This window comes from Balaenoptera ricei, chromosome 15 (genome assembly GCF_028023285.1).
Source record: "Balaenoptera ricei isolate mBalRic1 chromosome 15, mBalRic1.hap2, whole genome shotgun sequence".
Classification (NCBI taxonomy): Eukaryota; Metazoa; Chordata; class Mammalia; order Artiodactyla; family Balaenopteridae; genus Balaenoptera; species Balaenoptera ricei.
The window spans coordinates 14,674,555-14,689,411 of NC_082653.1; the positions used below are offsets into that span (position 1 = coordinate 14,674,555).

The window sequence follows — 14,857 nt, forward strand, 5'->3', positions numbered from 1 at the left end:
GTTTCTCCATCTACAAAATGGGTTTAGGGAATTCCCTGGCAGTCCAGTGGTTAGGACTCAGTGCTTTCACTGCCAGGGCCCAGGTTCGATCCCTGGTTGGGGAACTAAGATCCTGCAAGCCATGTGGCATGGCCAAAAATTAAATTAAAAAAAAAAATGGGTTTAACAAGACCTCCATTATGGGTTGTTTTGAGGATCCAATGATGTCATAGATAAGAAAGTTTGTTATAAATTGGAAAGTCCTGCACTAAGAGGAAGGTTAATTAATTGATGGATTTCTTATTTTATACCAGAAACATTTAAGTTGGTAAAAATTATGCATTATCATCAGTTATTACAAATGATGCTACCTGTGATGGGGAGGGGTTTGGAGGAAGCCAATCAGAGGCGAGATGCCAGGTTGGACCTCCCCCAGCACCTGCCAGTCACCCCCAGGCAGTAGTTTGCAACACTTGCTATTGATACATATTAGATTCACCTGGAGCTGTTAAAAAAAACATCAATGACCAAGCCTTGGGCTTAGAACGTTTTAAAGGCTTCCCAGGTGATTCTAATAGCCAAGCTGAAGACTGCCATGTCAAGAGCACAGGATGCTGACTTAGGGCTGGACCACAAGCTCTGGGGGGTCCAGGCAAGCCCCCAATTCAGGGGTCTCTGGGATAAGCTCTGTGGGTGGCAACTTTGGAGGCGTAGAGGCACACCTCTCGGCTGCCCTGCCTCTCAGATCTGCCAAATCCTCATGCCAAAAAGGATTCAGGGCCTTCCCAAGAGGTGACCCATGACATTTGAAAGGAGGAGATAGGACAACAACAAGACGGTAAGGTAAGGATGTTCTAACTAATCTTATTGTGACAAACATTGCAATATCTACGTGTATTTTACACCTTAAACTTACACAATGTTATATGTCAATTACATCTCAATAAAGCTGGGGGAAAAAAGAGGTAGGAGAGGCCCAACAGAACCCAGAGGAATGGTACAATAATGGGGGTCTCACCAGCAGTGGATCCAGCCCTCCAGCAGGGTGTCTGCCCGCTGAGGATCTTATCCTACTCTGAGGTCCCCCTTCTGCATGGCCCCATAGGACCCTGTCTCTCCCTCCAGCCCTGCACACCGCACCCACTGCAGGGGAGGGGGCCCTGGCCACCCCGTACCCTCCTTCTGCCTCAGTGGGGAGAGAGGTGCCTGATCCAGGCAGCGGACCTCAACCTCCCCTCCTCCCCTCCTCCCCTCCTCCCCTCCTCCCCTCCTAAGCACCCACCGGCTGGCTGTTTAAGTTCTCTGGCAAAACACTCTTAAAAATAACACCTCACCCGACATTCCCAGTCACGACTCCCATCTCCCGCCCCCGGAAAGGCCCCCTCTAATCGCTGAAGCAGCAGATCTGGGTGAGCTGAGAAGATAAGGCACCCCTGCCTAAGGGGAGCTCCAGAGAGGAGTCGGGGTCTGAGTTAATTAAAGACTCCCCCCTCCCCCCGCTTCCTTTCCCTGACCCCCCCCCCCCCAGGAGGTGGCCGCACCTGCCTCCAATCGCCATTTCTCTTCTTATCAACACAGGAGCAGCTGCAGTCGGCATCCAGTGGGGCCCTGAGTTCAGAGAAGGAAGCAGCCGACCAGCCCCCACTTGCCCCCAAAACTCATGGGGTTCCTGGCTGCCTGGAAGCTTCCAGGCTGCCCCCAAAATAGCTCCCTGTCAGCCGGGTCAGAGACCCAGCCATCAAGTCACTGCTCGGAAGGGGGTAGTTTCCTCTCCCAGGGGATGTCCTTGATTTCACTGGCGGGTAGAACGTCAGTAATGAACTCATGGCTGAGATAGCTAAGGACAGGGCACCAGTGAGCACTCGGGGGTCTGAGTGGGGGGCTATAAAGGGCCAACATTCAGGGTGCTTCTCGGAGAGGACAGGCTCGGATGAGGTATCCCAACAGCCTAGAGTCACTGAATGTCATTGCTGAAAGGAGCCTTCAAGGATATCTGCTGATTTAACAAATCCTTATGTAACACTTATGTGCTATGTACACAGTTTTAAGTGCTTCGCACCTATTAACTCAGTTTGTCCTCTTAACCAACCTGTTACTAGTAGCCCCATTTTGTAGGTAAGAAAACTGAGGCACAGAGAGGTCAAGTGCCATGGCATGGATCACACAGCTACTAAGTGACAGAGTTGAGATTGGAACCACTTGGCTCCCAAGTCCTTGCTCTTAATCACTATGCTCTGTTCATTTTCCAGGTGTGGAAACTGATAACAGAGCAGGAAAAGTTTTACCCAAGGTCAAACACTATGTCAGAGACAGAGCCATGCCTGAAATTCAAGACTCTTTCTGTCTGAATGTTTCCAGGCTTCATTCATTCATTCAACAAATCTATTAGAACCAACTCTGTGCCACATCCCACAATGCTGGGGACCCAGGGATTAATACAACAGAGGCCTTGACCTCAAGACATTGCAGTTGGAGGAGTGGGGACTTCGTGGCTTTGCTGAGGACATTGGCGAAGACCCCTCTCCAGTGGACTTGTCTTGCCCTCTCATGATCTGGTCTTAAAAGAGCAGAGGTTTGGGACTTCAGTTGTCAGCTGACCAATTCTTTAAACTTTCGCATGTTTTAGTTTCCCTTATGCAATATGGGGATAGAAATTGTACCAAACCATAGGATTTCTGCAAGGATACCTGAAATAACGGATATGGATACTCCAGGAGAAATCTGTGCACTCCACGGTGATGGAATGGAGATGGCAATGTTGATTGTAGTGTTGTTGGAGGTGGGAGTGGGGGGTGGTGATGTGATAGTGATGTGGGTGATGATGGCGGGGGTCATGGTAGTATTGGTGGGGCTGGTAATGGAAGTTGTGGTGGAGATGGTGGAGATAGTGAATGATTGGTGATGATGATGGTGGTAATATTGATGATGGTGGCCACAGGGGGGTGATGGTGGTGGTAAGGGTGGTGAGAGTGATGGCCTTAGTGTTTGTGATGATGGTAGAGATGAGGAAGGTGGTATTAGGCAATGCAGTGGTGGTGGCGGCAGTGATAATTCTAATGGTGATGGTATTGATAATCTAATGGTGATGGTAACAAAGGAGTGGTGATGGCATTGGTGATGGTGGTGATAGTGGTGAGGATGGTGATGGTGGTACTGATAGTTATGTTGGTAGAGGTGGCAATAATAATGCTAATGGTGGTGATGGTTTAATGGTGGTAGTGGTACTAGTAATGGTGATGGTGAAGGTAGTAATGGTGGAGATGGTGACGGTGATGGTGATGGTGATGGGGTGGTACTGATGATTATGGTGATGGAGGTTGTGGTGATGATGCTAGTGGTACCAGTGCTAATGGCAGTGGTGGTGGTGGCAATAGTGACAGTAATGGCGATGGTTACAGTGATGATCTAATGGTGGTGATGATGATAGCAATGGTGGTGGTGGTGATGACCCAGTTAGCCAGACATCCTTGGTCCTGGTCCTAATATGAGCTTGATCAACCCACAGATCTCTCAGTGTGACCTCACTGCCTACTCTTGTCCTAGCAGTAGATGGGGGGGTCGTCTAAATCTCACGCTTGATGCCTCCCACCCTACGGCTGTGCTCTTGTTACAGACAATCATGCCCAGCTATCCCGGGCATCCCTAAGGATCCGAATCCTGGATGTGAACGACAATCCCCCAGAGCTGGCCACACCCTACGAGGCAGCTGTGTGTGAGGATGCCGAGCCAGGCCAGGTAGCACGGAAGGGTTGGGGACTGGGGGTCGCTGCCAGGACTGGCCAGGACACCCTCTACTCCAGCCCGGAGTGGGCTTGGCCTCACATCAGCTCCCTGCCCCCTCCTCACCCTTCAGCTCATCCAGACCATCAGTGTGGTAGACAGAGACGAGCCCCAGAGCGGGCACCGCTTCTATTTCCGCCTGGTGCCTGAAGCTCCCAGCAACCCTCATTTCTCTCTGCTCAACATCCAAGGTGAGTTATCTCAGAACAACCAAATCCTAGGATGCATGGAGGGAGGGGCTTAGCCTCCCCAACCCCTTCCCATATTATAGAGGCGCCCAGAGGGCCAGTGGTGGGTCCAAGATCACACAGAAAGTCTGAGCCAAGCTGGAGATGTTACCCGGCCTGCTAGCCAGACCCTGAAGAACAAGCAGGAGGTGGGTTGGCTGAGTGGAGGAGGGCTGCCCAAGGATAGAGAATGGTAGATGGAAAGACATAGAGAGGGAATACATGAGGAGTGGGAGGGTGGCCCAGCACCCAGGGTGGAAAGAGCCCCTGATCTAAGTGAGGATTGGAATGAGCCACACGCACACACGCCCACCCCTCCGTTTAAAAAGTGCTTTATCCCACTCGCATTTCTCTTTGCATCCTCACGGTCACCTTGGGAGGTGGCTTTCTTACCCCTCCCCCCATTTTGCAGGTGATGAGACTCTAAGAGGATAAGGGACCTACCCAGGGTCATATACGGGGTCAGTGGCGGGACTGGGACTCAAACCCACACCTATCTCAGTTCCAATGTGCTTCCTGCTCGCTACCTTGAAAGCAAACCGCCCCTCCCATCCTGAGCTGATCCCATTGTGAGACCCACCCCTGCAAGTTCCCCTTCAGTGAGAAGTTGAAGTCTGAACCTTTGAGGAGTAGACTGGGGGACGGGGTGGTCAATGGACTGGGAGTGAGGGACCTGGGTCCCAGCCCAGGCTCAGTTGAAAGCTTTCTATGCAACCCTAATGCCTGCCTCAGTTTCATCATCTGTAAAATGGGGCCGAAGATGCCGGCCAGGCAGCTAGGTGGTCCCAGTGAGATGTGGGTTACCGAGGTATATTGTCAGTACCTAGCACATGGCATTTCCTTCATTCAGCAATTATTTGTTGACCATTTATTGAAACACAGTCCCTACATGTCAGGCACTGTTCTAGGTCCTGAAAATGCAGCGGCATGCAAGACAAAATCCCTGCCTTCGTGGAGTTTATATTCTAGAGAGGGGAAACAGAAATTAAACAAATAAATATTATGATGGGGTTGATAAGTGGCTGGCAGGGAGGAATAATGCAATCTTCACGAGTCTGGACTTTGTTCTATTCAGTGCTGGACCCTGGGTGCCTGGCACATAGTAGGTATTCAAAAATATGTGTTAGGGAATTCCCTGGCAGTCCAGTGGTTAGGACTCCAAGCTTCCACTGCAGGGGGCACGGGTTTGATCCCTGATCGGGGAACTAAGATTCCTCAAGCCACGCGGCGTGGCCAAAGAAAAACATAAAAACAAGAACATGTGTTAGACAAAACAGGAGGAAATAAAGCAAGGCAAGAGTAGAAGCTATTTTAAATAAGGTGATCTAGGAAGGCCTCTCTGAAGGAATCAATAGTGAGTAGGGATCTAAAGGAAGTGAGGGGGTGAGCCATGCAGATAGCTGGGCAAGGAATGATCCAAGTGCAAGAAACAGCAAGTGCAAAGACCCTGAGGTGGGAAAAGGTTTGGGATGTTCAAGACCTGCATAGTTGGGGTGAGTGAGTGATGGTACTGGAGGAGATGTAGTCAGAGAGGTACTAGGGGCCAGATCATGTGGGTTCCTTCTGATCCTGTTCCAGGTCTGGGATCACCCCCAAGACCTTGACACCCCTTCCCTCAGTGGCTTCTGAAGCCAGACCCATCTGTATTTCCAGGAGTAATATTAAAAATATTTAACAACCAGTGCAGCTCAGATAATCCATCAGAAAGGACCCTGATCATAAGTAATCTGGAGTAGGACCATGGAGCCTCTGCTGAGCCAGGCTTTAACCCCTTAGTGACTTGATCGTGTTAAAGTTGGGGGTGTGCTTGAGGGAGAGGCTGAGGCAGCAGGGAAGGACTTGGGGGACTCAAGAGTCATGGCTATTTAAACCTTTTTGGAAGTAGTTCAATATTTTAACAACTTTAACAACTAGTGCTGCCTTGATTGCTCATTATGGCAGTGGTACCCCGAGCTGAGCGCCGGAGACACAAATAGCCCTGGATTGACCTCGCCAAGTTCACAATCTTTCCAACCCAAGGAGCCTGAGGTTCTGCCCCAACTGCCTCTCTCTGACGGGGGCTGGGGGCTGGGGGCTGGGTTGGCCACCAGGGCTCCCATCCAGTGTGACCACCTGCGTACGAGCCCTGGGAGCAAGGCTGGCAGCAGCGTGCTGAGGCCAGCACAGCCCGGAAAGGGCTCCTCCTCCAGTGCCCCGGCCCCTTCCCACGGTGTGCCAAGCCCCCTCCTCCTCACCATATAAATATCCCAGTTGACAAACGGCTACCCCAAGCCATCTGTTTCTTTGTACAAATCTGTAGCCAGTTTGGAAACGTGATTTATAAATATTGCTTTTGCAGCCAGGATTGACACTGATGTATGTCAGGCCAGATGGATGGATGCAGTGCTGGGCGCAGATCCTGCCTAGAAGGGTGGGGTAGGGGCCTGGGGTGGCCACTGGCTTCCCCAAATGAAGCCAGCTGCTGCCCAGGAGGGCAGCTAAGAGGTAAAGGCATGATGCTGAGGGATTTCCTCTTATGGGGTGAAAGAGTAGCAGGGACCAGAGCTCTCCAAACATATGGTTCCATGGCCAAAGACAGCAACCCTGAGAAACAAATATGTCCTCTCCTCTCCTCTGTTCTTGCTTTTGGGAATTAGAGGCTGAGTCAGAGCCAGCCACTCATTTTTCAAATCTGTCCACTTCTCTGTGCCTCCACTACCACTGCTATTTCACATCTAAAACACACAATAGCTTCCTAACTGGTCTTCCACATCCACTGCTGTATTTTAGATTAGAGGCTCCCTTGCTTAGAAGGTAGGCTTAGCAAAGGCAGGGACCATGTCTGTCTTGTTCATTGCTGTATCCTCAGGGGCTAGAATAATCCTGACCTATAGAGGGTGTTTAATTAGTATTTGCTATTGAATAGATGGATGATATGTCACTAGGTCGCTTCTTTGCCCATCAATCGATGGCCTCCTATTGCCTTTAAGAAAATAACCCAATTCCTTACCATGGCCTCTAAGACTTTCTATTATGAACCCCTGCCTCCCCCTCCAGCCTCTTCTTGACTAGCTCTAGTCATCACCCTCATCCCTCCAGCCGCCAAGGACTGCTCTCAGTTCCTTGAGTTCCTATGCCTCTTCTAACCTCAGGACCTTTGCATGGACTATTCCCTCTCCTAGAATTCATTGTTCAGGGCTCACAATAATATCATTTCTTCCAAAAAGTTCTCCCTGATCTCCCAGACTGGTCAGATCCTCTGTTAGGTGCTCTTCCTATACTTTTCCTTCTTAGCACTCACCATGGTTTGCAATTGTAGACTAAATTGTGAATTTATTTGATTAACCTTTGTCTCTCGCATCAGAATATAAGGCCAGATCCAGGACTATGGTTGATTTAGCTCCCCATTATTCCCCACCCCCCATGACTAGCATGGTGCCAAGCACAGAGTAGTTACTCAATAAAGATTTATTGGATGGATGGATGGATGGATGATTCGATGGATGGTTGGAAAAGATAGCTATGCCACCAATTCACAGGATAAATTCAGACAAGTCCCTTCTCTCTGAGCCTCAACTTCCACGTATATAAAATGGGAATAATGTTACAACTCTTGGTGGTTGTGAGGATTAAACATTTCTATGTATTTAAAGTATCTACCCAGGTCCTTGATACATAAGAAGTATGCAGCCAATGCAAAGGAGTCCCACACCATTCCTTCTTTTCCTCATCTTGCTCTTGAGCCTTTCTTTCCTTCCCAGGGGAAGGCAGATGTTGTCACAGCTGGGGTTGACTCACCCTTTGGCAGGAGGGCTAGCGTTCAAGCCAGAGCTTGAGGAGCTGACCCAGGACCACCAGTTACCCTAAAAGATGTGGTTCATTCAAGCATCATTCTTCAAGGCTGGCTCAGTGCCAGGGAAGAGACAGGCACACGCTACCTTAACACAGCATGACAAGTGCTGTAACAGAAGTGTGCGTGGCGCCTGCACAGTCAGAGCAGGGAGGGGGAAGCCATAAATCCTTCCTTCCCAGGGAAGCGTAGAAAGGAGGCCACAGAAAAGAGGTGACATTTAGCTGGAGCATGACGGATGAGGAATTTGCCCAGGCAAGAAAGTGGAGAGGGTGTTCCAGCTAGCGGGAACTTAGTGAATAAAGGCAGGGCAGCCTAGACAGAGAGCGGGCGTGGGGTGTAGCACGTGGGGGTGGGGCGTGAAAAAATTAACAACCAGCATTCATGGAGCATTTCTCCGTGTTAGGAACTGTTCTAAGGGTTATGTGCGAATTACACTGTTTAATCCTCAAACCTACGTGATGCTATTTTCCTCCGTTTCGGATGAGGAAACTGAGATCCAGGGAAGCTAAATGAGTTTCCCAAGCTAGTAAATGACCAACTCAGCATTAGTTATTAACATTTTAATGGAAATTTTCAAAGATGTATAAAAGTAGATAAAATAACACAATGAACTCATATGTGCCCATCACATGAGCTTTAACCCGTGACCAGTCTTGTTTCAGCTGGACCTCCGGTCCACTTCTCAGGTGTGCCCAAGGTCACAAGTCAGCCCTTCCAAGGGCTCTTTTTCCTGCATTGTGTTCATGATGGGGAAGGCCAGGCAGGCGCACTGATTTGGGGGCTGCGGGGAAGAGGCTGAGTTAACTGGGACCGCAAAGCTGGGGAAGGGACCCAGGCTGTCAAAGTCTGAGGTCAGGGAGACCAGCCTGAAGCCTGCGAGGGCAGAGAGAAGGCCTCAGGAGGGAGGCCTGGGCCCCCAGCAGGAAGCAGGACCCCTTTTGTGGAGCTGGCTGTCAAGGATGGGAGCGGCAGGCAGCTGGGCTCTGAGTACTTCTCCACTACCACATCGGCAGCCACCAAAATGACAGAGGGTCAGTGATGGCCTGGCCCATGCAGGAGAGGTGTGGAGGAGTCACGAGGCGGGGGGGAAGTGGGCTCGCCTACACCTCAGCCCGTGTTCTACACCCACCCCCCGAGTCCTGACTGGCACTCCCAGCACGAGGCCGAAGCAGTGCGATGAGTATGACTCATGTGAGTTCACTGTCCCCTCTGGCCATTATGCATCAAAAGGAAGGAGACGGGTGAGGTGACCTGGGTACCCTGGGGTGTCCTCATCAGGCCCCAGGGGGCATGCCCCCGGCCCTCCAGGCTCAGCTCTTAAAGAGACTCCTGACAGAAAGATGCCTCAGCCAAAGGCAGGTGCCAGCCCCTGTTCCCAGTCTTCTCTGATGACCCAGAACTTGTCAGTGCCCAGGAAGCCACAACCCAAGGACCACAGGACCCCAGGGTCAGGATGCATTGGACAGCTGGGGTGGAATCCGAAAGAAAAAAAGGCTGTTGAGACAAAAGGCAAAAAAAATATTTTTTTGACATAGCCAGGGACAGGACCTTGGCCCAGCTGGGGACAGAATCTTGGAAGAGCTGGGGACAGGACCTTGGCACCACTGGGGACAAAATCTTGGAATAGCTGAAAACAGAATTTTGAGACAGCTGGGAATAGAAGCTTAGGACAGCTAAGGACAGAACTGAGGGCTCTATGGCTGGGGACAGGACCTTCAGGCAGCTGGGGGCAGAATTTGGGGAGAGCCGGTAACAGAATTTTGGGAGATCAGGGAATAGACCCATGGGTCAGCTGGGAAACAGTAGCTGGGGGCAGAGCGAGGCAAATCCCGAGGTGGAATCGGGAGGTGGCTGGGACGGGGGAGGCTGAACCCAAGTCACACACCACTCCCTTTCTTCGAAGCAGACAATACAGCCGCGGTGCACACGCAGCACATGGGCTTCAACCGGCAGGAGCAGGACGTGTTCTTCCTGCCCATCCTGGTGGTGGACAGCGGGCCGCCCACGCTGAGCAGCACGGGGACGCTCACCATCCGCATCTGTGGCTGCGACAGCTCCGGCACCATCCAGTCCTGCAACACCACGGCCTTTGTCATGGCCGCCTCCCTCAGCCCCGGAGCTCTCATCGCCCTCTTGGTCTGTGTCCTCATCCTGATCGGTGAGTCCGCCAAAAGCCAGCCCCCCTGCCCGACTGGTCCCCATCCTTGGGCCCTGGATTTCCTTCCTGAGGTGCCCCCATGGGGATCTCACTTGCCCTCCCCGTCCTAGGAAGGGCTGGCTTGATTGATGTCCGAGTTCTAAGCTGCAGCTCCTACGAGAAGTCTCCTAAGTACAGACAAGCCCTACCACCAACTCCAGAAGGTGTCAGCCCCCAGCTGAGACTAAGTTCATGCTGGCCCACCCTCTACATGGCCCAAAGTCTCTCTAATTTTTAAAAACCAAGCCTATTTTTAAAAATTCTCTCATGTCTATTGTCCTATGTTAGTCTTTATGTAGTATTTTTAGTAAAAAAAAGGGCTCTTGTGAACCTCACAACCCCTCAGCCAGATATATCATCCCCATTTTTGAGATGACAAAACTGAGGCTCAGAGTCATTAAGTGGCTTGCAAAAGGGGACTCAGTTAATCTTCTGACTTGAAATCAGGTCTTTTCACCCTGTGTTCCCTGCTCCTTTAACTACCCCACCTGCTAGGAATCTAAACTGGGGGCAAAACTTTGGGGCAGCTGGAGTAAAATCTTAAGACACTTGGGGATGGGGCAAAGTCTACTCGGGTATCAGTTCCACCAGCAGCCAGTTGAACCCCCAAAGTGTCCCCAGGGAAGAGGTCAATTTTCAGGAGCTAAACTGGATTCAGGTGGCCACAATGCCACCTCTCACTGTTAAAGCAGAAAGGGCTCACCTCAGTCCTGACTACTGGACTTCATGGAACAGCCAGAGCTGGAGGAACTCAAGGAAGGGCCAGATGGCAGATCCCAGGTTTGCTCAGTTCCCTGGGAGATTCAGCTGCCTCCCACGCCTCACCGCCCACCCCTGGGACCTGAAGAGGTCCTGGGCAGGCCCCTCCTAGCTGGGAGGCCCCCCCTCCTCTCCGCTCCCCAGCCCATGGCTCAGAAACCCTTTTTCCAGAGGATGCACTTTACAGCGGTTTCATTTTCTGAGGCAGTGCAAACAAATTTCTGCCTAATTGCCCACAAACGAAGAAAGTGCACATCAGTGCTCTAAAGGTGACGGGCGGAATCACTGATCAGGCCTGGCACATCTGTCGCCTGCTGCCCGCACTCCCCACCATCTGCTCTCACGGGCATCCCCCTCCGCAGCTCCCGGCCTCCAGCTTCAGAAGCTGTCCATCCATCTTTCCCACTTCTCTCCTGACACCTTTCCTCCCTCCCAACCTGTCCCTGGATCCCACCTCCTTCCCTGTCATGATCCACCTTGTTAGGTCGTGAGCCAGCACCCTGCTCCATGGCCCTCGCAGCTGGTTCTGGCCACTGGCCTGGCCTGAGCTGTTTGGAGCTGCAAGAAGAATCCAGTGCCTGATAGGATACCTACCCAACACATGTCTGTCCATCCATCAACCCACCTATCCATTTAATCCTCTCATTTGCTCATCGGTTCCTAATTTATCCATCCAGTGAGTACCCCCACCCATGTGCTGAATTATTCTAGGCACTGGGATTCATCAGTGAATGAAAGAGACAAAAAGCCCTGAGTAACTGGAAAGTTGGGGTTGCCATCACTGAGACTGGGAGACTGAGGGTGGGAAGGGGGAAAGATTATTCTTTCAAATTTGGACACATTAAGTTTGCGATTCTCCTGGTCAACCCCAAGGACTTGCTGGAGAGGAAACTGGATGTACAATCTAGATTTCAGGGGAGAAGTCCAGGCTGGAGGCTGCAATATGGGAGTTGTCAGCCTCTAAATGGAATTTAAAGCCACGAGACAAGGAAAGCGACAAGAGAGAGGGTGTGGAAAAAAGACCAAGGACTGAGTCCTGGGACATCTGATGTTAAGAAGTCAGAGAGGAGAGGAGAAGAGAAGCTTGCTTATAAGGTTGAGAACGAGTTATCAGTGAGGTGGGAGGAGGAAGAGTATGCAGAGTCCTGGAAGGCAAGTGAAGAAAGCCAAAAAAATCTCATCCTTGCATCACCTAGGTCTCCGTCCAATTCTTCATTCAGTCATTCATTCAACAAGCATGGTTCTCTTGCTTACTGCATGCCAGGCACCACTCTAGGGGAACGTTCCCCAGGTCCTCGAGGGCAGTTCAGAGTGTGTATTTTGAGGTGGGGTGAGACTGACATGTTAACATGGCAGGGTCTGTGCTATGAATGAGCAGTGACTTTCAAACCTGAGCTGCCTGGGCATTACCTGCAGGCCTTATTGAAACAGACTGCTGGGCCCCACCCAGTAGATCTAGGACAGGACCTAAGAATCTGGATTTCTAACAAGTTCCCAGGAGATGCTGATGCTGGTCCAGGGTCCAAACCAGGGTGATAGAGAGGAACCCCTCATCAGGGGAGCTTGGAGGTGATATCCTGAACCCGGCCTTGAGCTCTCAGGGAAGGGCTCCTGCAGGAGATAACTGGACCAGAGACCCAAAGGGTGAATAGGGTGATCAGGGCTTCTGGAGTGGACAGAGGAGGGCAAGGGTGAAAGAGAGGTCAGGGTCAAGGACATTTCACTCCCCCCAGACCTCAGCTGCCCCATTCCCATCGCCCCCCACCCCACCCCAGCACCCAGAGACCTCAGGGGGATGTATCTCTTCATAGAGTTAAGGATGGAGACCTCAGAGGTTGGGTTCAGCCCTCAACACCCATGAAATCTCTTAACACTGCTCTCTGTCCCCACCCCACCCCCAGTGGTGGCATAGGCTTGATTTGCACACCTCCTAAGATGGGCAGCTCACTACCTATCCAGATAGCCAGCTACGGTCTGACTGTGAGAAAGGTACTGTTGCACAGAAATCTAGGAAATTTGCATGACCATTTAGGCTGAGCCAGCTCTGCTGGGGAGGAGGGGAGGGGTGGTCCCCGGACTGCCCTGGGTGGGGCTCGGCCCTCACGCGCCCCCTTCTGTCTCCTGCGCAGTGCTGGTGTTGCTGATCCTCACCCTCAGGCGCCACCACAAGAGCCACCTGAGCTCGGACGAGGACGAGGACATGCGCGACAACGTCATCAAATACAACGACGAGGGGGGCGGCGAGCAGGACACCGAAGCCTACGACATGTCGGCGCTGCGAAGCCTCTACGACTTCGGCGAGCTCAAGGGCGGCGGCGACGGCAGCGGCGGCGTGGGCCCTGGCGGGGGCGCGGGGAGCCCCCCGCAGGCCCGCCTGCCTTCGGAGCGCCACTCCCTGCCGCAGGGGCCGCCGAGCCCCGAGCCGGACTTCTCGGTGTTCAGGGACTTCATCAGCCGCAAGGTGGCGCTGGCGGACGGGGACCTGTCGGTGCCGCCCTACGACGCCTTCCAGACCTACGCCTTCGAGGGCGCGGACTCGCCAGCCGCCTCGCTGAGCTCGCTGCACAGCGGCTCGTCGGGCTCCGAGCAGGACTTTGCCTATCTCAGCAGCTGGGGCCCCCGGTTCCGGCCCCTGGCCGCCCTCTACGCCGGCCACCGCCCAGAAGGCGAGGCCCCGGCCTCCTAGCCCGCCCTCCCTGCAGCCCAGGACCCAACTGGACCCCAGGACAAAGCACGTCCCCTGCTCACCCCCTTCCCCCAACCCTCCCAGGGCGGCCGGACAGGAGGGGGACCTTGTTCGGGCAGCGGACTCCCCGACGGCATCCCTCCCCTGGGGTGGGGGAGGGGGGGCGTGGAGGTTAGGCAGCTTTTGCCCAGAAGTGCGGGAATTATGACCAACATCATTAAAACTGCAGCGAGAACGGGCACTGCGTGACTCTGGGGTTAGACAGGAAGAGAGGGTGGCGTGGATCCCTCCTGGCTTAGGGGAGAAGCTGGGGGGAGGACGCTGCAGAAGTGCCCCCCCAGGAATGCCCCATCAGAGTTAAGAGGAAAGAAGGGCTGTTCATTTACTAAGCACCTACTGTGTGCTGGGCCTGTACAAAGACCATCTTAGTCATCACACAAACCTCGAGGTGGGGCCCTGCAGGTAACAGTTGGAGAAAGGCACCCAGAGAAGTGGCTGGGACCTGTCCAAGGACACCTTGCCACTGTACCGTGGAGCCACAGCACTTACTGGCTACCTGGCCTTGGCCAAGTTACCTCTCTTCTCTGGGCCTGTTTCCTCCTGTGTCAAACGAGGCAAATAGCAGAACCTACCTCGAAGAGTCTTGAGGATTAAAAGGCTTCATATGTGTCAAGTGGTTGGGACAGTGCCTGGCACATAGTAGGTGTTCAATAAATGTTAGCCTTTAATACTGTTATTATCTTTGTCATTATTAGAAGCCTAGCGTGTCTGCCTCGCAGATCTGAGCTCTCTCCGCCTTTTCCCAACATCTCCAAGGAAATAGAAAACCTGACTGTTGGTGTTGCTCCTGCTCTGAGTCGGGGATAGGGACGTTCCCAGAAATTGGAGAGCCTTCCGGTGTCTCAGGCGACACTGGAATAGGACACCTGGCAGGCGTGCCAAAAGAGGACAAGGTGGGCAGCTCCAGGACTTGGATGAAGTGGGAGGGTTGATGGGAGATGGAAGGGTCAGAAGCCACTGAGTGTGATGGGGACCTTATCTGTTTGTTCTGGGGACCCAGCAGTTTCCCCATCCATGGACCCAAGTTAAGAACCCCCGGGCTAAGTCACCTCTAAGAGCCTCCAGCTCTGAAAGCATTTGATTATAAGATATAGGTTATTTGTCCTCCTGCCCCACACCCAAGTGATTAATTCATTCTACATTGACTGGCTGTGAATTCCAGCTCCTGCTAGGTGGGCATCCTTCATCAAGGTTCTCAACTGCTGAAGCCTCAGTTTCCTCATCTGTAAAATGGGGTTAATGATAGCCCCTACCTTAAAGGATGTTAAGAGGCTTAAAGGGGATAAAGAATGTTAAGCTCTGATCCCAGTGCCTTCCTGCCACATTGAAAGTGCTCA

The 14,857-nt window shown here is 52.4% G+C and overlaps 1 protein-coding gene across 3 annotated transcripts in view; it reads left to right on the top strand.

Moving 5' to 3' along the window:
* The window catches only part of CDH22 (cadherin 22), a 71,050-nt gene extending 56,874 nt beyond the window's left edge, over positions 1–14,176 (top strand). For 2 of the 3 annotated variants that reach the window (XM_059896438.1, XM_059896439.1), the window contains exons 8-11: positions 3,593–3,714; positions 3,833–3,950; positions 9,725–9,976; positions 12,904–14,176. In XM_059896438.1, coding sequence (XP_059752421.1) covers positions 3,593–3,714; positions 3,833–3,950; positions 9,725–9,976; positions 12,904–13,460 — 1,049 coding nt within the window. In that variant the 3' untranslated portion in view covers positions 13,461–14,176. Of the gene's footprint in view, positions 1–3,592; positions 3,715–3,832; positions 3,951–9,721; positions 9,977–12,903 lie in introns of all 3 variants that reach the window. The other variant, XM_059896437.1, reaches the window with a different exon arrangement.
* Positions 14,177–14,857: the final 681 nt, after the last annotated feature.